This window comes from Colius striatus, chromosome 17 (genome assembly GCF_028858725.1).
Source record: "Colius striatus isolate bColStr4 chromosome 17, bColStr4.1.hap1, whole genome shotgun sequence".
Classification (NCBI taxonomy): Eukaryota; Metazoa; Chordata; class Aves; order Coliiformes; family Coliidae; genus Colius; species Colius striatus.
In genome coordinates this window covers 15,222,600-15,244,097 of record NC_084775.1, presented here as the reverse complement: position 1 = coordinate 15,244,097, position 21,498 = coordinate 15,222,600, and the positions used below count along the sequence as shown (strand labels likewise).

The window sequence follows — 21,498 nt, the reverse complement described above, 5'->3', positions numbered from 1 at the left end:
CCCTGTTAGCTAGAGTGTGGATGGAAGGGTACAAATGAAAAGGGGTTATTTTCTCCTTGCTTTGGGCTGCTGTGCAGCTCATTTTAAGGGAAAAAAAGAGAAAGTTTATCACTGTCAGTTTGATTCCAAAGGATCACCAGGTTCCAGGTGCCAGGGAGGAGAGAGTGGCTATTAAATCTCCTTTCTCTAGGAAAGCAAGCAGCAAATCCTGTCCCCTGTCTTAGAGTCAACCAATGGCTTGTACAATTATTGCTGCAGGTCTGAGGCTTTGTTCAGAAATGAAGATGGAAGCTGTGCTCAATAGTGCTGTCTGCAAGCAGGTAGGGAAGAGAGATTGTTGCCCTTGGAGAGCATTAGGCAGGATCCACACCTGCCTGCCTGTCTGTGCACCGAGGCTGAAGCAGAGTGTGAGGAGTGGAGTAAGTCCCTGGAACTCGTGTATTTGTCCAATATCCAGGTGAAAATTGACATTGCTTTACCAGGAGCATGAATTCCTGGGTGGCTGCCTCCATAATGTCCCTGGTTGATGTGGGATACAAACATAAACATGCAAACCAGCCACACAAGCACACTCAGAGCAAGGCTGTGGATGGGCCTGGGATGGAGGGTAAATCCTGGCTTAGCTGCTTAAACCTCCCACCTAAACTGAAATCTTTCAAGTCCAGAGACAAAAGGTGAGTTCACCAGACACAGTTGGACTAGAGCAGCTTCTTCCCTGGGATCTGTCCAGACTTTCTTCTGTCTCCTCCTTCCCCATCTGCTTTTGTCCTGGTCCTAGTGTGTTTTGCCATGGCTGATGCTGCAGCCCCAGGTCACCTGATGAGTGTGTTTGGGTGACACGAGGTCATTGTTCCCCCTGGATCCTTCCTGGGTGATGCTCAGCACCTCTCCTGTCTCATCATGGGTGCTCATCTTCCACTGGCCCCTGAACCTCAGTGAGGCTTTACCACTTCATCCCAGAACCTTAAACTTTTGGGGCACTGATGAGTTTTCCTTCAGCTGGCAAAGCAGTGTGCCTGTTACACTGACTGCTTGAGAAGTCACCCTGCAGAGACAGAAGAGTGACCCTGTATCTTGGTAATTGTAATGTCATTTCTGGACAACAGCTCTCTGTGTTTTGAATCTGCATCTTCTGCCCAAAGGGCTTCCTCAGCTAGAAGTTAGCTGAGGCTGAAATGGGATTTTGAAGTGTGTTCAGAGCTTTGCTCTGCAACCTTGGACTGATCTGAGCTGAACTGGTGGAGCTGTGCTGCACATCCAGCTCTGGGTGATGCCACTTGGCAGGTTGGTTTTGGGGGAGAGCTATTTGTGTTGGGTTCTTTTCTCCTTTTTAAAGCCAGCATGGGAGTAGCTGAAGGTCACAACTAATTCTGTGGAGGATCCTGTAGACAAACAGACCTGTTTTCCAGTGGGAAGCATCCTTGCACTTACAAGCAGCTCCTGCAAGCACCCGCCTCACGCCGTGATGTCCCCCAGCTGCTGCAGCTCCTCTCCAAGGGCTGTGAGACCAACCTCACCACTGCTGCCTGTTCCACCTGCCTCCCTACACACCCAGACCCCTCCAAACAGTGCACCAGATCTGCTGGGGCCAGGCAGTGCTGTGGCTTGTAAAGCCCTGCTCCCACTGCTGGGGCTGGCTTGGCTTTGTGCAGGGTTCCTGTCTGTCGCTGCTCTTTTTCTTCCCTCCTCTTTGTCCATCCATTTAGGTCTGGGCTCTCCAGAACAAGGACCTTTGTCTCTATTCTGTAGCAGCCTGTAGAGTCTACTGTAATGTCACAGCCTTGCAGCTGTCAAGGTGATAAAACGAGACCAGGAGCGTTGCTGAGGAGTTTTTGGAGGGCACAAGCAATGTTCGTGGTGGTGTGGTTTGAAAGCAGTATGTCATCTGAATGCCTTAAAGTCTCCCAGTGCATGCCATTGCAGTAGGCCTTTGGGGACTCACACTTTTCATAATCATCCTAATTAGTTATGGATGCCTTGATTGGTTTGCTGGGTGACTAATGGCTGTTTGTCACGGTCACGAGAGAGCGAGGCGCTTCCATTAGACCCCGCTGCAGCCCTTCCTCCCAGCTGCCTCCTGCCTGGCCAGCTGTGGCAACCAGAGCTGGAGCTTCAGTGGCCAGAGCATGTTCAGCTTCCCCCAGCTGGGCCTGCTGAAACTGCCACTTGTGGGGAGGAAAACGCCCGATTTAGCTAAGGAAAATGCAATCCTTTTCTGTAGCGAAGGCACTAGCCACTTTGTGTTTGAGACTTTGCAGTTGTGGCCACATTTCCTTCCTCAAACTTCTGCAAAGTCAGGCTGGGGGAGCTGCTGGTGCTTGTGCAACTTGATGCCACTTCCCCATTTGCAGTGGCAAACGTGCAGCCATGGGCTGGGGAGGCAGCTGTGCTCCCTGATAGCTCTGCCATAATCCACGAGCTGTTTCCTGCAGCCAGTTGCCCTTTTGTGGCAGAGAAGCCATTGTAAAGCAGCCCAATGAATTCATACAACTACCCCTTGTAGGAATAGTTTTCCTGTGCTCCTTCTCTGTTCCCTTCTGCATTCCATGACAGCTTCTTCTCATCTCTCTTTTTGTCTGGGCTACATGAAAGCACTACACGAATTCATTTGGTGGGGTCAGCTTACCCCCTGTTAAAGGACCTGAATATTGAGTGTGCTTCTGGTCATATGAACAGTAATCCTCAAATTCACCTTTCTGGCTCACTTTGTTACCATAAAGTACAGCTCTGGAGCTCCAAAGGCTGTTCCTGTGCTGTGTTGCTCAGCCAGAGCCAGGGTGGATTATGAGGAAGGTGTGATTTCAAGTCATTCCCAGGTAATTTTAATCTGTGTATCAGCACCTGAGGTTTAAAATAATCCTTCACTAATTAAGAGTTTCCATCTTTGAAACAAATCACTAAATCCCCCAGCCTGGGAGTGCTGTGGCAGCATGAAAACACAGCCCTTGGCAGCAGAGCTGGAGAGCTCGTGGTGCTCTTGTGGCAGGGGCTGCTCCTTTGAAAGGGACTGTGCTTACAGGCCACAACTTTGGTAGTTTGACAGGCTGCTCAGGGTGGTTTGGGGTTTTCTTTGCAGGCTTCCTGGTCTTTCCCTTTTGGCAAAGCCCATCAAATCCTGTTTCCTAAAGCTCTTCTTTGCACAGCTAATGCCCCATGATGCTGGGAATCAGAGTGCCCTGCTCTGGAGAGCACAGGCAGCCTGCACTGGAGGCTGCACCTCTCTAAGCCACCAAATTGGCTTAGAGAGGTGGTAAAGTAACAGATCTGAGATTAAAACTGCTCATTTCTCACCCTGATGGGCGGTTGAGGGGAAGATGTGCCGGCTCCTGGGGTGGTGACACGGGTTATTGTCCTTAGACAGCCCCTCCAAACCCCTGTGAAGGGTCCCACTTTCTCACAGAGTGGGCTTTGTTTGGGAGTGGGGCAGATGAGGTGTTTTTAGCAGCATTGCCCAGGAGAGCTCTGGCTCTTTGTTAACATGTCCAGGAAAGCACCGTGGTTTCCTGTGCCCAGAGAACAGTTTCGTGTCTCTCACCACAACCCAGAAGCTTCTCTGAAAGTGGCTGAACTTCTCCAAGGCAGCAGCTTTGAGCAGCACAGCAGCCTTTTACAGCCACCCCTCCTGTCTTTCCACACCCTCACTTGCTGCTTTGACACAGTTCTTTGTGGGCCCTGCTGTTGATCCCCCAGTGCTGTGCCCAAGCCCAGGTGCTGCTGCTGCTGCACTGTGCATCTTCCCTGGCGCTGTCTCCCTCTGCCAGACCCTGGGGAGCTGTTGTGACATTTCCTTCTCTTGTTTGCACTCTGCTTGTGTGGGTTTGTAGCGTTGTTTTTGTGAGTAAATACACTTGAGGTCGCTTGGAGTTACTGCATCTCCCACACTGCTGCTAAATAGCATCCCATTCCCTGCCCTCCTTGCTCTGGCTGTTCCTCTTGGCAGAAATGGTTTTGTCACCCTGCACATCCAGGCAGGAAGAGGCTGCACTTCAGAGCTGATGCAGATAAGCATCTGTTCACCTGTAACAGGGTGCAAAAACATTTCTGCTCAGCCGAGTTTAACTTCCCCTTGGTGCATCTGCAATTCCTTCTTGGTCCACGTGGCTCTGGCCTGAGAAATGTGTGCTGTCCTTGGCCAGAGCAGCCCTGCCTGTGCATCCATCTCGGGTTCCTCAGCTTGGAGACAAGACTGAGCTTTACTCCAGCTTGCTGCTTTTCCTGCTGAAGGAAGGGGACTCGCTGCCCCGTGGGAGCTGGAAGCCCGTGGCTGTGCTGACCCCTCTGCTCCCTCTCACTGTGGGCTCACACAGAGCCTCCATCATGTTCTCCTCTCTGCCCTTGGAGCATGGCTGTTGAGTGAGCAGAGCTGGTTTAACAAATGAGCCCCTTTAGGTGGTCACAAGCAGGCAGTGCCTGGTCCCTGGGGTCGCTGGCTGTCAGGGGCCCTTGGCTGCTGCTGCTCGTGCTGTTCAGGTTCATCCTGAGGGACACTGAAAGCTGCAGTTTGGGGCTTAATTTGTTCAAATTGAGTTTTTGTTGAGTTTTTGTTTGTCTCTGAGCAGGAACTCGCTGGTGTCTCATGCTGTTAGTCCTCTCTTTCTCCTGATTCAGCTCTGTGTTGGTGTTTAGCCTGTACTGTGGCTTCTGAAATGTGTTTCTGCACCTGTGCTCTGCCTGGTTCTTCTTTTAAGGAGGTAAATTGAAATGGGTGGGCTCCAGGTGTCAGTGGGCTGTGTTAGCTTTGAAATCCAGGAGGGATTACACAGGCTTTGGGTTTGTCTGCCTTGTGCCTTTGCATCTGCAGCTCTTCACTCTAGTTTCAGGAGCAGTTGAATCACCACAACAGCCCTTTTTTTTGCAGCCTAAATTTGCCTGTTTGGGGAATGGTGGTTGTTTTGTTTCCATCACTTGGTCAGTTTGGGTCTGGGCCTTGGCTTTGTTACTAGTAGAGGTCTTCAGGTCAGTAGCCTTGCAAAGCCAGTCTCCAGCATTGTTCTGGTCCTTTGTCCACGGGGCAGGGTTGGATGGGAACAGGTCTCTGCCTGGAGATGGGCAGGAGGCACACTGAGAGATGTCACCTCCCAGGCTGGGGAATGTCAGCACCTCATGGCAGGAGGGGAATGCCAGCCATTGCTTCTGCCTGTTTAAACAGGAGAGAAGGCAACCCCATCCCAGCCTCAGCCTCCTGCCTCCCTTCTCCCATCACTCCCAAAAAGGCCATTGCAGCATTCCCTGGAAACAAACCCCCTCAGAACAGCATCTGAGTTCTGTCCCTGCAGAGTGCAGGAGTCTCCTGCTCAACCTGCCCTACTGCTCTGTGGCGTGGATACCGTTTCCCGTGTGTGCAAGGCTTGACCAAGAGAGATAAGGATGATTACAGAGGTGGGGTTATTTCCTTTCCCAAGCAGGAGGGTGAGGTGTTCAGTGTGTCAGCAGTTTGGGGGGGTGTCAGATTCTCCAGGCTATTATAAGGGGCTCCAGCAACACGTGGACCCGGTGGGCAGAGCTGGTGTCTTTGCAGCAGCTGTGTTGGCATCACTGGGTTTATCTCAGCTCACGTGGGAACATCTCATTAACTTGTTCTCTGGAAGGTTTCTCGGTGCAGTGAGCCTGGCTACTCACCATGTAAGGAGAGTAACTTCTGTGATGGAAACAAGCAGTCTTGGTAAATCCAATGACCAGCAACACCCCTCCATTGAAGTTTCAGCTTGGTTGTCTTTAGCTGTCACTGACCACTGTCGGGAAGCACAGACAAAGCCAGAGCTTCACTGGCTGGGCAGAGGCCTCCTCCCAAAGGGCTGATGTCGCAGGGGAGGCTGAGATATGGGCAGCAGAGCATCCTGGTGTCCCAGGAGGAGCAAAGCCCTCCTGTGCTGAGCCTCTGAGCACATTTCTTGTCCCGTGGGGAGTTTTCAGCTCGTTGGTGCTGGAGAGGAGAGTTGTTGGTTTGTGTCCTCTGCTGATACCTGAGATGATTCACATGTCATGAGCTTGTGAATAAAGAAAGGAGAACTAGGAAGCATCTTCCTTCAGAGATGTGCTCAGTGCAGTGTTAACAGCTCTCTTTCTTGTTTCTCCCCTTCAGACAGGCAGAATTGACAAGTCCTACCCAACAGTGTGTGGCCACACAGGACCGGTGCTGGACATCGACTGGTGTCCTCACAACGACCAGGTGATCGCCAGTGGCTCTGAGGACTGCACTGTCATGGTGAGTCTGCTTCATCTGTCTCACTGCAGAGGGCACTTTGCTTCCTGCCAGACATGCTGCTGCAAAGGGCACCTGTGTTCCTGAAGGCACCTCCAGTTCTGACACCAAGGCAGAGTCCTCGCTGATGCCAGAGTGGTCCTGGGTGTTCTGCAGGTTTTGGCTCAAGAAGTGATGTTCTCTTGGTTGCAGGACCTAGCTAAAAATTGGGGCAAAACCAGCAAAGTGAGCTTTATTACCTGCCTAACAGCAGGATTTGGACCCAAGAGTCGGTGCTTTCTTCTCACACTGCTGTTTGAAAAGGCACAGAGGAGAATCTCGAGTGCCACGCTGGCACTTTGGGTATCTCACCTGGCCGCTGCCTTCCTGCCTCTTCCTCCAGCTGCTCTTCCCTTTTCCCTTCCCCTGGGGATTTTTCTGATGCCTGGAAAGAGGACAGAGAAGAAAGAGCTGCAGCCAGTGGTGAGGTGTTTTGGTTTGTGGCCCTTTGCAGAAGGCAGAGGTGGTTCCTTACATCACACACCCTGCCGGGAAGAGGTGGGGACTGGAGGGGAACAAGCCCCGGCAGGTTTCAGAGTTGCTTCAGCCCTTGATGTAAAGGTGATGCTTTCATTTGCTTATTTATCTTTAGATGTCAAAAGGGCTTTTTTTTCTTTTAAACAAGTGAATAAAAACCAACCCAAATGCTGCACCTGCCAGCCTTGCTCCTGAGACCTAGCCCGCCTCAGCCCCAGCCCCCTGAGCAAGGGGCGACCTTGCTGCGGGTGGCTGTGGAGTCCTGGGGGTGCAAACGCAGCAGAACGAGTGAAAGGAAATCCTTGTGAGATGAAATAATGCCAAAGAACTTCAGTGATCTCTGGCCATATTTAGAAATGCTGTAGGCTGAATGTTGTATTGAAATCTTATTATAGATCATGTCAGATAAATTCCTTTGCTTCTGTTGGTCGTTAAAATGTTTGGGAGGGGATTCATCCCAAGAGGCTTATCCTGGGACAGCTCTTGCCTGTGATCTCTCAGTCTTGGAAGCTGAAGCATGTTAACAAAATGTACTATATTTAATATTAAACAAAACAACAGGCTGCTGTGTTTGTGGTGTTCAGTGCTGTGCTCCTGCAGAAAGCAGGAACCAGAGGGCTGCGAGGCGGGAGGAACAGTCCCTGAAACTCGAGCGTGGACAGAAGCCGGCAAAGCTGAGGTCCAGAGCTGCCTTCTTGGAGGCAAATTAAGTCTCTAATCCAAGTGCAATGACAAGTATGTTGTGAGGCTCCAGAGGGATTGGATTGTATAGAAACACCAACAGTGTTTGATTACAAATTGTCCGACCGCTCCTACTGTAGACACCAATCTGAGCCTGCAGGTGCCCAAAGGAGCTCCTTGGGGTGGGGTGTTTGTGGGGGTGTCTGTCTGCTCCCTGGCCTCTGCTTCCCTGTGCACAGAAGCAGGGGCTGAACCTCCTCCCTGTCCCTGGAGCGACACACATGTGAGCACACGCCGTGGGGCAGCTGCAGCCGCGTGTCGGGCTGTGGGACCTGCTGCTGTGGGACCTGCTGCTGTGGGACCTGCTGCTGTGGGACCTGCTGCTGTGGGACCCGCTGCTGGGGCACTGGAGTGGAAGCAGGAGGCAGCTGGGGAGGTGAAATGAGAGTCCTTGCCGTGCTTGAGGGACCAAGCACGTGCAGGATGTTGGGTGTGTGTTAGCTGGGGGTTCACAGTGCAGTGAAGCCAAGTGCCAGCAGTGGTGGTGATGCCACTTCAGTCTTTAGCTCATCCTCTTTGCTTCCTTCAGAGTGAAGCTGCTCCTCCATAGTGTCTGATGGGAAATGAGGCTCTTAGCTCTGCTGGGCCCTTCCAGTGTATCCCAAATCATTTGGGACAGTTGTGGACTGGGCTGGACAGAGGCAGAGCGTGTAAAGATCAACACTGACCTGGGCTGTTTGGAGCTAAGGAGCGTCCCCATTGAGATTGCTTTTGTGTCCTGGTGTGGCTAATTCAGCAGCCTGGCTTCTTCACTTTCCTCCATTGGAGGTTTTGCAGTCTTCTGCTTCCTGAACAGCCTGTCACTGAATAAACTCATCTTGCTTTAAAGCATATGTGGTTGTTCATCAGCTCTGAACTCCTCATTAGCCAACGTGAAATGAGAAGTGATCGGGTGGAGGAAATGATGTGGCTTCTGAACAAGTGCCAGCTGCTTGTAAGACAATACTGTGTGTTTTTAAAGACCATCTGTGACCTGGCACTCAAGGCTTTAGAATCTTACCCTCTGCCACAAGAGATCTCACCCACATCAGCCTGATTGCAGTGGAGGGGAGAGAGTGGCTTTGAGATGCAATCTCAGCACTGTGTCTGGGATGAAGGAGGCTGATTCCCTGCAGCCATAACGATGAACTGTCTGCAACCTTTGTGTTGCACAAGGAAGGTTAACTTGGCCCTTGCAAAAGCTAGGAGCATTTTCCTACAGATAGAACCTCAGCTTCCTAGAAGGCAGAAATACCCTGTGAGCTGCAAATGAACCTTGAACAGGGTAGGGGTTGGCATGAGGGAGTGTTACTGATGCTGCTGGGCTTTGCAGCTTGGGCAGCTTTGGAGGTTTGACTCCTGGTAGCTGCATGGAGATGTGGCTGATGAAAGGCACTTGGTAGGTGTGATCTGACACTTTCAGGTGATGCATTGGTTACTTCTCCTGTCACATCTGATGCATCCTGAACTTATTTGGAGGTTGAGAAGAAAAAGGGAGGATCAGTGCTTAGGACAGCTCACCCTTGCAAGACCACCCTGGTGCAGGTCATGGTGGCTGTGAGTATAAGCTGGTAACTGTCTGATCCCAGCAGAGGGAGAAGTAGAATGGACTCCTCCAAAACAGCACCCACTTTCTTCTCTGTGGGAGTGTGGGCTCATGGAGGGGTCAATGTTCTTCCTTCATCCCACACAGCGTGTCCTCAGGGCCTGCCTTGGCCTCTGCCCCCTCCCGCCCTTGCCAGCTGGAGTGGGCAGCCAACAGATGCCTTTGGAGTTGGCAAACAGAGCTCACCAGAAGTGGTTCGAGACAGAATGAAATGCTTGGGAGTCTACAAGTGTTTCAGTATTTCCTCTTTGTGCCTTGTTCTCAGTCCTCCAGAGCACAGCCCCTTGTGCCCCAGGAGCCTCATCAGCCAAGTGATGTGATGCAGGTGATGGCCTCTCTGCCCTGGCTGCTGGTTTCTTGCCAAGTTTCTCTCTTCTGCAGAAGAGCAGGACAGCAAGTCTCCATCTCTGAGTAGCTGTCAGAAGGACTTCTCTAAAGCTCTGTGGCACACACATACCTTCTGTGGCCTCTTCTGCTGTTCTCTGAAGAGCTGCTTTCTGGTGCCAGCAAATAAGGAATTACTTAAATACTGGTGCTTGGTATTCTGCTGGATGGCTGGAAAGTACTGCAGGGGCTTTAATTCAGCTGGAAAGTGTTTGATCATATAAAGGCTGGTAGATGGTGTCACAGGGCCTTCTCAGATAGGGAAGCATTGCTTCAGCAGAAGGTGAACACTCTGTGAGTTTGCAAGTAATAGTCAGGGAACAGTTCATTTGATTGAGCAGATTGTTTCAGAAGCTGAAGCAGAGCCCTTGCCATGAGCTGGAACACCAAGCTGTCAGCAGGCAGTGCAGGACAGGGTGAACTGGGAGCAGCTACAAAATACATGGATGCACAAAGAGCCTTTTCCTGCAGCAATGACAGAGCTGGAGATAAAACTCAGGGCTCAAACTCACTTGTTTCCTCAGGTAATGTGAACCTGGGGAGTTACAGAGTGGTAGGGCAGAATGCTGCTACAAACTGACTGGCTCTTCTCTGCAGGTTGGTGCACAGACAGTTCTGGATTCTCTTCAAAGAGTATAAAGAACCCAGCACTGAAAAAGTTGGCTTTGTTTTCTTTCTCACATGCTGTTTGTGTGAAACCTTCCCCTCCTGCTCTTCCTCTGAGACCCAGAGCTCTACACACCACTGTGCCATGACTTCACTTCCTCCATCACAAACAAACCAGCCCTGGTAACTGTGAAGTAACCCAGCACAGACCCAAACCCCAGCAACCCCCACAAGTGGGAGAGGGCTGGCAAACTGTCCCTGGTGTCCAGCTGATGGTGCAGGACTGGAAGGTTTCCATTGTGAGCCTTCACCTCCAGCAGGTCTGGCATCCAAAGCAAACCTTCCTGCTTTTGCCCTGAGTCTCCTTTCATCCCACGCTGCAGCCAGGTCCCCACCCTGCCCAGGAATGAGTGGGCCAGGCCCCTGGGAGCATCCCCTGACCCTTCACACTCCTGGCTGCTTTTGGAGGGGTGTTTTTGGTAATACCAAGCAGGATTATTAGGTCAGTAGTTTCTGTAACCTGCAGGGGATCACACTGGCCTGCAGCTGCTGTAAACTATAGGGGCTTTCCCTTAAAAGTCTATCTCTGTCCTTCAGAGGCTTTAAAAAGTCCCTTTTGTTGGTATTTTGCCTCTGCTACTCCCCTCCTTTCCCTCTGCCACCCCCTGCACTGCCTGGCTCACACTGAAACGTGCTCCTGGGGTTTCCTGGTGTGTGAGTTCCTTGGCTGTGAAGCTGTGCTTGCACAGAGGCCCCCTGCACCATTCCTGGCTTGAGATTCTGCAGGGAGGGGTTGGGCTGGATGATCTCTAAAGGTCTCTCCCAGCCCTGGCACTCTGTGATTCTATGAAAAGGCAGCTGGGATCTCAGGGACCTGGTGCCTTTGCTCCAGCAGCCCCTGGGCAGGGAGGAAGGTTGGCAGAAGCTGCTCTGAGACTCCTGCTGTCCCTGAAGGTCCCTTGTGCTTCACCTGGGTCTTTTGTGTGAATAAATTCAAGTTTTCAAAGGTTCCCTCCCAGAGTGAGGCTGAGTGAGCTGGGACAGGCCACTCACACCGTTCCCATCAGAGGAAGAAGTGACTGTGTTCACCAGGGCTTGTTTCTGAGAGCTCCTCGAGAGCCTGGAATAACCAGATGTCTGTCTCCCTGCTTAATCCTTGGTGTAACTTCAGCTTGTGTAGGTCAGTCCTGGCTGCTGTGGCCTTTTTATCCCGTGGATAAGTGGTTTTGGTGTTTTTTCTCTTTCCTATCCCCACATCAGCCGTGTCCCAGCATCTGCCTGCCAGGAGGAGCTGTTGCACACAGCAGCTCCCGTTGAGCATCCCCTGCCCCTGCTCTGGATGCAGCTTGTGCTGTGCTGGACACCTCCTGTGCCTGTGCTTCAGACCCCTCCTGCATGGCTGAGGTCTCCCAGCTCTCTCCATAGAACCACAGTCTGGTTTGGGTTGGGGGAGAGACATTGAAGCTCATCTAGTTCTACCCTTCTGCCCTGGGCAGGGATGTCTTCCACTAGGCCAAGCTGCTCAACCTTTTTCTTCCCAGCTTCCTTAGTGCTTTAGGCAGTGCCTGTTTTGTGCAGCATTGCATCCCCACTCACAGCTGTGAGGGGTTTGGAGGGGGCTCATCTGAGAGAGCTGCACACTGAGCAGCCAAAGCCCAGGTACCTGCTTTAGCAGAGCCACTTATGAGCTGCTGCTGCTCTCAGGTTGTTATTCCCTGACTGCCAAGAAGATAAAGCTGCTTCTATAAAATGTGCTGGCTTTGTAACCTGGGCTTGGCATGTAAGGGAGGATGATTTGCTGCCTTTTGCAGGGCTGCTTGTGCTTCAGCACGGGGAGTGAGCTGTGGTGGCAGTCACCAGCAGAGCCTTGGAGGGGAGCAGGGTGCCATCCTGCTGCTCCAGGCTGAGCAGCTCCACTCTGCTGGGAAGAGCCTGGGGTTATGTCATCTCCTTGCTAGGGCTGTTCCATCAGGCAGGAACAGAAGGAGAGGCTTTCAGCCCTTGCAGAGAAGCTGCCTGTGAGCTTGTGTGCCCGTGGTGGCTTGTTCCTGGGGGGACCAAATCCCTGAGCTGAAGTGGGGATCTTTGCATCCCCGAGGTTTTGATTTGAGCAGCAGCCATCCCAGTGAGAAGGGGGGAGCTGGGATGGGTGCAGAGCTCCGTGTCACCCACTCGTGTGGCTGTGTGCCTCACCGGGCTGGCATCTGCCCGTGCTGGGCAGGGGCTGGCTGGGCTGTGCGATTCCTCCGGGCAAAAGCAAACAATGGAAGGCAAAGCAAATGTGCTCCGATGCTGCCACCTACCTACAGGGAGCTCTCATTGCTCGCTGATGGGCTTCCCCGTTAATTTTGTGAATACTCTTCTCTCTGTGGGTCAGGTTCAGCTCGAGGACGATGGTGCTGAGCTGCAGCCAGTGTTGGCAGGGCTGGTGCTGCCGTGGGCTTGATGGCTTTGTCTCTGCCTTCCCTGGTCCTTGCCAGCCACAGAAGGCACCTCCTTCGGTGCATAAGCCTGCTCTGACTCTGCAGCTGGAGTTCTAGTGCTCTGTGGTCCCCAGGGCTTTGTTCCTCGCCCTGGTTTTGGCCCTGTGCTAGAGGTGCTTGCCACAGGGTTTGTGCAGCCGAGCAGGCAAGAAGCAAACGGGCTGCGTTCAGCCCCTTCTGCAGTGCCAACAGGGGCTGCTTTCACCTTTGCCAGGAGCAGTGTGCCCTTCCTCAAGTTAAATGGCACCTGAGAGGAAGCTCTGCAAAGAGCATGGGCAGTAAGGGGCAGTGTTTCTAGGGAGGTGGGAGGCAGGCAGCAGCGTGAGGGCAGTGCCGTCCCTGCGAGGGAGCAGCCTGCCCCCAAACACTGCAGCTCCTTCTGCTGCAACTGGAGCTCTGAGGCGACTTGTTTGGAATCCTTCTGAGGCAAATGGATCTCTGGACACATCCATCCTGGCAGGGAGAGCTGGGAGGGACCAGCAGAGGTCAGCCCAGGGGTTTGATGGTGCCTGGGAACGATTCCCTCCAGGATCCTTGCTGCTCCCAGCGAGGAGCTGAGGCCGCAGCTCTGGGGGAAGCCACACTCCTCACAAGGGGTGGCCCTTGGTTAACCATCTTTCCTTTCCCCTCCCCAGGTGTGGCAGATCCCCGAGAACGGGCTCACCCTGTCGCTGACAGAGCCTGTGGTAGTGTTAGAAGGCCATTCCAAGAGGGTCGGCATCGTGGCTTGGCACCCGACGGCACGCAACGTGCTGCTCAGCGCAGGTACGGCTCTGGGCTGGGGGCTCTGGGCTCTCCAGGCATCTTCTGCTGGCACAACAGACATTGCAGAGGAGACCTCCTGCCTTCTTTTTGCATCTTTCCTCTCCCAGCTGCTTGAGGATGACAAAGCACAGGCGTAACGGCGGTGCCTGGGAGCACGGGGCCGTGTGGCTCAGCCTCCTCCTTCCCTCTGCCTTCTGCTACCTTCAGTTTGCAGGGACAAGGACCAGGAAATTGCCTGGAGGCATGAATCACAGCATTAGGATTGTTCCAGGCTTGTATTTGATCTGCAGCTTTCATCTGCTGACAGCTGTTTACATCTGCACCCTCCTCCTCTCCCTTTTTATGTACTTCTGTAAAAGACCCGACTGGTTTTGCTCCTGGCTGCTCCCTGCCAGGTGGCCCACACTCTGCCTCTTCCTTCCACAGCCTCCTCTTGGCAGCATTTCCCAGATATCTCCTTGCTGTGGTCTAGGCCATGACATTCTCCTTGAAACTCAGTGTGAGAACCTACAACAGCAGAAGGGGATTTGTCTTGGGGAGCTTCCTCAGGCTCCTGTCAGGCAGCACGAGGCGTGTGTCCAGGCAGCTGAGCAGGAGCACAGAGGAGAAGGGATGCTGTCAGGTCATGGCAGGGTTCCTGCTGGTGACAACAGGCTGATTTTGGCACTTTCATGCCCTTTGGGGGTTCAGAGTGATGATTATCTTTCGCCTTGTTGCATGTTTTCACCCTTCTGGAGCCTGGGGAGAAGTTGCTCAGTCTCACACTGTGCTCTCCATCCCTTACCCTGTCCTCCAGTCCTGCTCTTCATTTTTCAGTCATTAGGCTTTATTCTTTGCCTTCGTGCTCTCTGGTCCTTGAACAAAACCACCCTCCTGATGGCTGCAGTCCTTGTGAAACTGCTGACCTCAGCTTCTGCTGCCTGCCATTTGTTTCTCTCTCTGTTCTGCTGTTTCTCCTGCTCTCACTTGCCTGTTTTCCAGCCCTGCTATTTGACTCTTCTTCCCTCAAATCTCTCTGACCCAAGGAGACAGTGAGTGCCTGCCAGCCAGTATTCTCAGGTATGGGGTTGTGAGAACAGCCCCTCTTTGCCCTTGGCATCTCTTGCTCTCCTGCAGCCAAGACCCACGAGCTTGCTGCAGTAGCAGTGGCCAGGGCACACCTCCACAGACCTCCTCCAGCACCACTACCTCCTGCTTCTCTCTTCAGCTTCTTCTCTGCCAAGGGCCCCTCCTGCCTGCCCCATGCATCCAGGCAGTGTGTTGACTGAGTTGGTGGCCAAATAATTCCAAATCATAGGATCATTTGGGTTGGAAAAGCACCTGAAGCTCCTGGGTCACAGCCCTCCCCTCTCAACCTCCCCTGGGGCAACCTGAGGCTGTTTCCTCTTGTCCTGTCTTCATTACTGGAAAGAAGAGACCAACCCTGTCAGGGAGTGTCAGAGAGGGCTCCTGTCTCCCCTCAGCCTCTTCTCCAGGCTCAACACCCCCATTCCCCCAGCCCCTTGTGCTCCAGCCCCTTCCCCAGCTCTGTGCCCGGCTCTGGCCACGCTGCAGCCCCTCAGTGTCTCGTAGGGAAGGGCAGATAAGCTGCCCTTGTTTGGGACAGCTACAGCTGTCTGAGAGAAGCTGTCTCTGAGAGGTGCTTGACATTTTCCAGGGAGGAGGTCTGTGCCTTCTCTGGCTTTTTGGTCCCTGCTCTGGGCCTGTATTTGGGTGAGGATGAGCTGCCTGAGGCTCCGTATACACGCCGGAGCACGGAGCTGGGTTAAGTCTGCGGCTTTGGAGCTGCAGCAGGTCTTGTCCTTTGTTCCCTGCTGCTGTTTGGGGTGGGTTTTTCCCCTGCACACCAGTGTAGCAACTTCAGCTGTTGGTTCCTCTTCCAGGTTGTGATAATGCAATCATCATCTGGAACGTGGGAACAGGTGAAGCTCTCATCAACTTGGACGACATGCACGTGGACATGATCTACAACGTGAGCTGGAACCGCAACGGCAGCCTCATCTGTACAGCTTCCAAAGACAAGAAAGTCCGAGTCATTGACCCCAGGAAACAAGAGATTGTTGCTGTAAGTTTGCATGGCAGTGAAAGAAGCAGGTGGGATTCACTCCAAGGACATACAGGGGGAGAAGCCTTTTGCTTTGTGTGGGCTGTGCTTCCCAAGGGAGGGGAAGGGCTGCAGGAGGGACAGCAGTGCTGGAAGGATTTGGCTGGGTTGCTTTGGATTAGTGGTTGAACTGGGATTTTAGGGCTCAGGTTTCAAACCTGCAGCAGTGTAATTCCACATCTAATCCTTCTGGATAATTACACTTCCAAAGCGGTGTGTGCAGAGTGGAGACTTAGCAGCCTGCATTTGTGTCAGAGCTTGCAAAGAAGTCTTCCTCCAACTTTGCCAGAGCCTGACAGGGAGAGCTGGGATGAGCCAGGAGTGGCCACTCGTAGCCGAGTCACTGGTCTGTTCCCTCAGGCATCGGGCAGAGACTCGGCTGTTGCTCCGTGTTGCCCACGTCCTGCGTGGAGGAGCAGCGGGTCAGGGCAGCAGCCACCCCCAGCTGGGCTTTTCCCACCCTGTGCTGGAGGCTAACCTGTCAATCTCTTTCAGGAGAAGGAGAAAACCCACGAGGGAGCCAGGCCCATGAGGGCCATTTTCCTCGCCGATGGGAACATCTTCACGACCGGCTTCAGCCGCATGAGCGAGCGGCAGCTGGCCCTTTGGAATCCAGTAGGTTCCTGTCCTGGCACACCTCATATACTGAGTGTATTCCCTCCTCTACCTGCCACCTGCACCTGCTCAGGCTCCCTGTGCTCTTTGTTGCTCCTGTTCAGGCTGGGTGTTGGCTCTGCAGAGGAATTGAGCTCTCTTGGAGCAGTTCGTGCCTCAGCCAGGGCAGCACCTCTGAGGTGCCTGAGGAGATGTGCCCATGTGTGTGAGGGTCACTTCACTCTCTGCATGTGCAAACAGCAACAGTCCCACCACGCTGGCACAAGACACATCACTGGGTCACATCTTTCCCTGGGCTTTGTGGCTTTTCTTGGGTCCTGTTTCGCTTGTGTTTTGTGATTAAAGTGGCCTTGGGGAGTGAATAAGCTTGTGGACACTTAGAGCAGCTCTGATTGTAGACAGCTCCTTTGGGGTGGTGAGTCCACCAGCTACAGGGAGCTGTTGATAATTTAGATCCTGTTTAACACCCACATCACTGGCATTTCTTTTCTCTCCAGAAAAACATGGAGGAGCCAATAGCCCTTCATGAGATGGACACCAGCAACGGCGTCCTGCTGCCTTTCTACGATCCAGACACCAACATTATCTACTTGTGTGGCAAGGTAAGAAGCAGCTTTGGGAATGACTGTTCAGGGGGAGACTCCTGCAGAATGAGTGATGCCTGTGAAATGTTCCCCAAGTGCCTCAAAATGGGAAAGGTGGAACCAAAACATTAGCAGTGCAGCGATGGTCAGGGCTGCAGGCAGGTCAGGCTGCTCTGGCCTGGGTTTGGTCCTCACCCTGCAGGAGCACACAGAGAGCCTGAGCAGGGCTGGGTGTTTCTTTGAGATGGATTTCCTTGGGTAAAGCTGCTCTTAATGCCACAAGTCAGATACTTCCATCAAAACATCATCTCTTGTTGGTGTTGACCTGAATGGTTGTACATTGGTGTGGGAGGAAGGTACGTTTTACCCTCCTTGTGCTTGCAGGGGGTGAAATGTGGAGCAGCACTCTGGGGTTAAATAATACAAACTGGAATCTCATGCTCCTTCCTAAAAGTAATTTGTAGGCATTAAGTGCTCTGAAGTGCCCACTTCTGATGCTGCAGCTTTGGACTTCCTACAAACAGCAGCCAAAGACCAGATGAACAAGTAATGAAGGAGGCTCCGTGCGAGTGTGTTCAAGGAGAGCTGCTTTGTGAGCAGCTAGTGAGAAACCCTTGGTTTATATCTGCCACCTCTTGTCCTGTTTCAGAGATGCTAGTGCAGTAGAATTGCCTGGAGTCAATGAGAAGCTGTTTTACAGCCTTTCTGCCTGACCATGGCACAAAGTTCTGCTCTTGCACAAGACAAGGTGTGAAAGTTGCCACCCCCAGCCTTGAAGCACAAGCTCAGGTCACTGTAGAGTCACAGAACTGCTTCAGGTGGAAAAGCCCTTAAAGCTCCTGGAGTCCAACTGCTGGAGAGAGGCCAGGGCAGGGCTACCAGGATGCTGAGGGGATGGAACATGAGTGTGAGGAGGAAAGGCTGCAGGCCCTGGGGCTGTTCAGCCTGGAGGAGAGAAGCCTGAGGGAGGGGAATCTCATCAGTGCTGATCAGTCCAAACTGCTCTGGTGCTGAGGGGAGGGAGCCCTGGCCCAGGCTGCCCAGGGAGGGTGTGGAGGCTCCTTCTCAGGAGGTTTCCAACCCCACCTGGACACGTTCCTGTGCCCCCTGAGCCAGGGGAACCTGCTGGAGCAGGGGCTGGGGCTGGATGAGCTCTGCAGGGCCCTTCCAGCCCCCATCACTCAGAGATCCTGTGGAGTGAGGCTGATGGCTGCCTGGGCTGGCAGTGAGCATGGGGAGCACTGGCCCCTCCAGCCTCTGGAGTGGATTCCTTTCCTTCCCTGCAGGGTGACAGCAGCATTCGCTACTTTGAGATCACAGATGAATCCCCCTACGTTCACTACCTCAACACCTTCAGCAGCAAGGAGCCGCAGAGGGGAATGGGGTTCATGCCAAAGAGGGGCCTCGACGTCAACAAGTGTGAGATTGCCAGGTGAGGAGGGGGGCTCTCAGCGTGGGGGCTGTGCTCTTGGGCTGAGTCTGTTACAAGTGAGGGAGCAGAACACTTTGTCTGCATTAAACTTACCGTGAGGTTGGTTTCAGCCTCCGCCACCAACACGTCAGTGAGCCTGGTGGTGCCTAAGGCTGAGTGCAGCCTCCAGCCAGCACAGCAAGCAGCCTGGGAGCTGGGCTTAGGAGTTTAGAGTCATGAGCAGAGTGCAGCAAATGTGGCAGAGGAGGAAAGGGCCTCAGGTGCAGCCATTAAGCTCACACTGCCCCGTGCAGCACTACCCCAAAGGCACCGGGAGCCCTCGTGCCTGAGTCCCAGCTCTTGTGTTTCTTTGAAAGGTTCTTCAAGCTTCACGAGAGGAAATGTGAGCCCATCATCATGACAGTTCCTCGAAAGGTGAGCACTGCCTCCTTGCTTATGTGGTCTTGAAGCCAGCTCCTGCCTTCCAGCCCCAAAGCACTTGACTAATTCATCTCTTCTGGCTTGCAGTCGGACCTCTTCCAGGACGACCTGTACCCAGACACAGCTGGCCCAGAAGCAGCTCTGGAAGCAGAGGAGTGGTTTGAGGGGAAGAATGCTGACCCCCTGCTCATCTCCTTGAAGCATGGGTACATTCCAGGCAAGAACAGGGATCTCAAGGTGGTCAAGAAGAACATACTGGACAACAAGCCTGCTGCAAACAAGAAAAGTGATCTCATCAATGCTCCAAAGAAAGCAGCTGATGCCTCAAACCCTGTGAGTAAAACCCACGAGCTTTGGGGGATGGTGGCCTGAGGTGTGATTACCAGGGTGCTGCAAGGCAGAAATAGCCACAGGAAAGCTCCAGCACGGATGGATGGGGTACCCCAGGGTGCCAGTGGGTGCTGAGGTGGTAAATGGGTTGTGGTGCTCCAGGACAAGTTCCTGTAGTGACACAAAGGAAAGTGTGGCTTGGTCCAGCCACCCTCCTGCCTGGGAGAGCTGCTGTGCTCCACTTTTTATGTGTAAAACCCATCAGAGCCAGTGGGACAAATGGACCTCAGAGTGTGCAGGCCCAGAGGAGCTCCAGTGAGCTCACAGACTGGAGGCTGTAGCTCACACGTGGTGCAGGAACAGGCAAAGCTGTGAGAGCTGTCAGTCCAGTAGGTCCTTCAGCTGTGCTAAAAAGCAAGATACTGGCTCAGTGTGTCCCTGAAGCTTTGCCACTGCTGCTCTGGGAAGGCTGGAGGGTGCCTGTGCCAGGCTTGTGGCACATGCTGGCCCTGGAACGCTCATGGGAGCCCCGTCCAGAGCAGCCTCACCCCTCACAAACTGCTGTTGGCTGAGCACATCCCACCAGCCCCTCCTCACACACACACAGGCCTTGTCATCATCGAATCACAGAATGGGAGGGGTTGGAAGGGACCTTTAGAGCTCATTTTAGAGCAGAAGCAGGGTCACCTCGATCAGGTTACGCAGGAGCGTGTTGAGGAGGGTCTTGAAGAGCTCCAAGGAAGGAGCCTCCACACCCTCCCTGGGCAGCCTGGGCCAGGGCACCCTCACTCCAACACTGACAGAGCTGGTTCTTATGTTTCAATGGAGCTGTTTGTGTCCCAGCTTCATCCCATCACCCATGAAGGCCGTGTCCCCTCCAGCACAGGCTGTGTCCCCTCCAGCACAGGCTGTGTCCCCTCCAGCACAGGCTGTGTCCCCTCCAGCACAGGCCATGTCCTCTCTTCTCTTGCAGCAAAACGAAGCCAAACTGGATGAGATTCTGCGGGAGCTGAAGTGCATCAAGGACACGATGAGCAGCCAGGCCGAGCGCATCTCCAAGCTGGAGGAGCAGCTGGCGAAGATGGACTGAGCGTGGCGAGCGGCGCTGGCCCCGCCGCCACAGGCACATTCCAGTTCCCCAGCTTGGCCAGCGGCAGCCTGCAGCCTCCCAGTTCGAGCTTTCCTCTTCTCCCAAATCCACCTCAACGAGAGCTGATGATTAAAAGCCAAGCTTTTTTTTTTTTGGGTTGGTTTGGTTTTTATCCTGATGTCCCCACCAGTTTTTGTGACTGTGTCCAACGAGTCGAAACCCACAAGTGCTACTTTGACAGTATTTTTTTAGCCCTTTTGCCCCCCCAGCTGCTCTGAACCCCTGAACACAACCCCCCTCCTGACTTTGTGCTGTGCCCCAACACCTGGTTCTGCATTTCAGGGACCGTTGTTTTTAAAGTTGCCAAAAACAAAAGAGACAGGACAGAGCAAAGCAACCCCCAAACCACCAGCCCCCTGTTCCTGCTTTGTGTTTGTGGTCCCAGGGGCTGTGGGGGCCGTGTGCTGCTCCCGGGACAAAGCTGCAGCTGCTTTGTGTCCATCTCCCCATCTCCAGGGTTGGTTTCCTCTGTGGTGTGGCTGAGGCTGCTGCCGAGACCCTGGGCTGCCTCCCTGGCCTGTTGCCATCCCAGCCCCTGGCAGGGTAAAGCAAAAGGAGCTGTGAAGGTGATTTCCCACCCCCCAGAGCCTCTTCTCCTTGGGACCCCCTGGAGGAGTTGAGCCACCAGCCCGTTGCCCTTTGAGCGTAGCCCCACCTTTGGGTTCCTCCAGCCACGTCCCGAGGCGTTGGTTGTGCTCCCCTTGCAGCTCTGTCTTCTCCCCTGAGGCAGGATTGATGCAGGAGGTGTTTTCCCTGTCACAGGGCTGGAGGGTGCTGGGGGAGAGGCGAGCCCTGGCCCCTTGGCCCTCCCCAGCTTGCCATGGTGTGTGCTCCAGCTGTACGTTGTCCTTGCTGCCCTGGAGCTGCAGCACCACGCGCTTGGGCTCCTTGGTTGGGGTTTAATTGAGAAGCTTTTGCAGTCTGTGCCAGCTTTGGCCATTCTCTGGCCCCTCACACTCGTGCTGCTGGCACAAGTGGCAGCTCTGCCTCCACTGGCAGCACTTGGGTGACTTTGTCCTCACGGCTCTCCGGAAACAAAACACCTCTGTTTGGATCATTTTGTGTCATTTGGGGTTATTTTCCCTCTGTCCATTCCTGCCTCACCCCCCCCTCCTGCCACAGCACCCTGCAGGAAGCTCCTCGTTCCATCCCCAGACCCTCTGTGCTCCCTCTGGGCAGGAGGGACTGGGGACAGCAGGTTTCATCCCAGTTTGGAGAACTGGCTTCTCACACTGTCCTTTGAGATGCCCACTGGGGAGAGACCCTGTGAGCACATCAGGCTGGCCAGCTCCTCCTGGAATGGCTCAGAGCCCCGTGCTGGGGTGAGGTGTGTCCTGGGGCACACCAGCCCAGAGCAGGGCACAGAGGGTGTCTGAGGGCTGTGAGCCGAGGAGCAGCCCCTGGCACAGGGCAGCCTCAAGGGACCTTGTTTCACCCCCCCCATTATTTTAGCTAGAAGCCCCCAGATTCTCCTTTTCCCTTTCCCCCAGCCCCTCCAGTGTTTGCATGTTCAGAACCCACAGATGAAGGATTCTCTGCTCTGGAGGGATGTCTGTGTGTGGCTGCAGAGGCAGGAGGAGG

The 21,498-nt window shown here is 53.7% G+C and overlaps 1 protein-coding gene across 2 annotated transcripts in view; it reads left to right on the top strand.

The window, feature by feature from the left end:
* The window catches only part of CORO1C (coronin 1C), a 49,945-nt gene extending 29,935 nt beyond the window's left edge, over positions 1-20,010 (top strand). For both annotated transcript variants that reach the window (XM_062009592.1, XM_062009593.1), the window contains exons 3-11: positions 6,083-6,205; positions 13,153-13,282; positions 15,166-15,347; positions 15,882-16,001; positions 16,499-16,603; positions 17,872-18,017; positions 18,374-18,431; positions 18,525-18,770; positions 19,741-20,010. In XM_062009592.1, coding sequence (XP_061865576.1) covers positions 6,083-6,205; positions 13,153-13,282; positions 15,166-15,347; positions 15,882-16,001; positions 16,499-16,603; positions 17,872-18,017; positions 18,374-18,431; positions 18,525-18,770; positions 19,741-19,857 — 1,227 coding nt within the window. In that variant the 3' untranslated portion in view covers positions 19,858-20,010. The remainder of the gene's footprint in view (positions 1-6,082; positions 6,206-13,152; positions 13,283-15,165; positions 15,348-15,881; positions 16,002-16,498; positions 16,604-17,871; positions 18,018-18,373; positions 18,432-18,524; positions 18,771-19,740) is intronic.
* Positions 20,011-21,498: the final 1,488 nt, after the last annotated feature.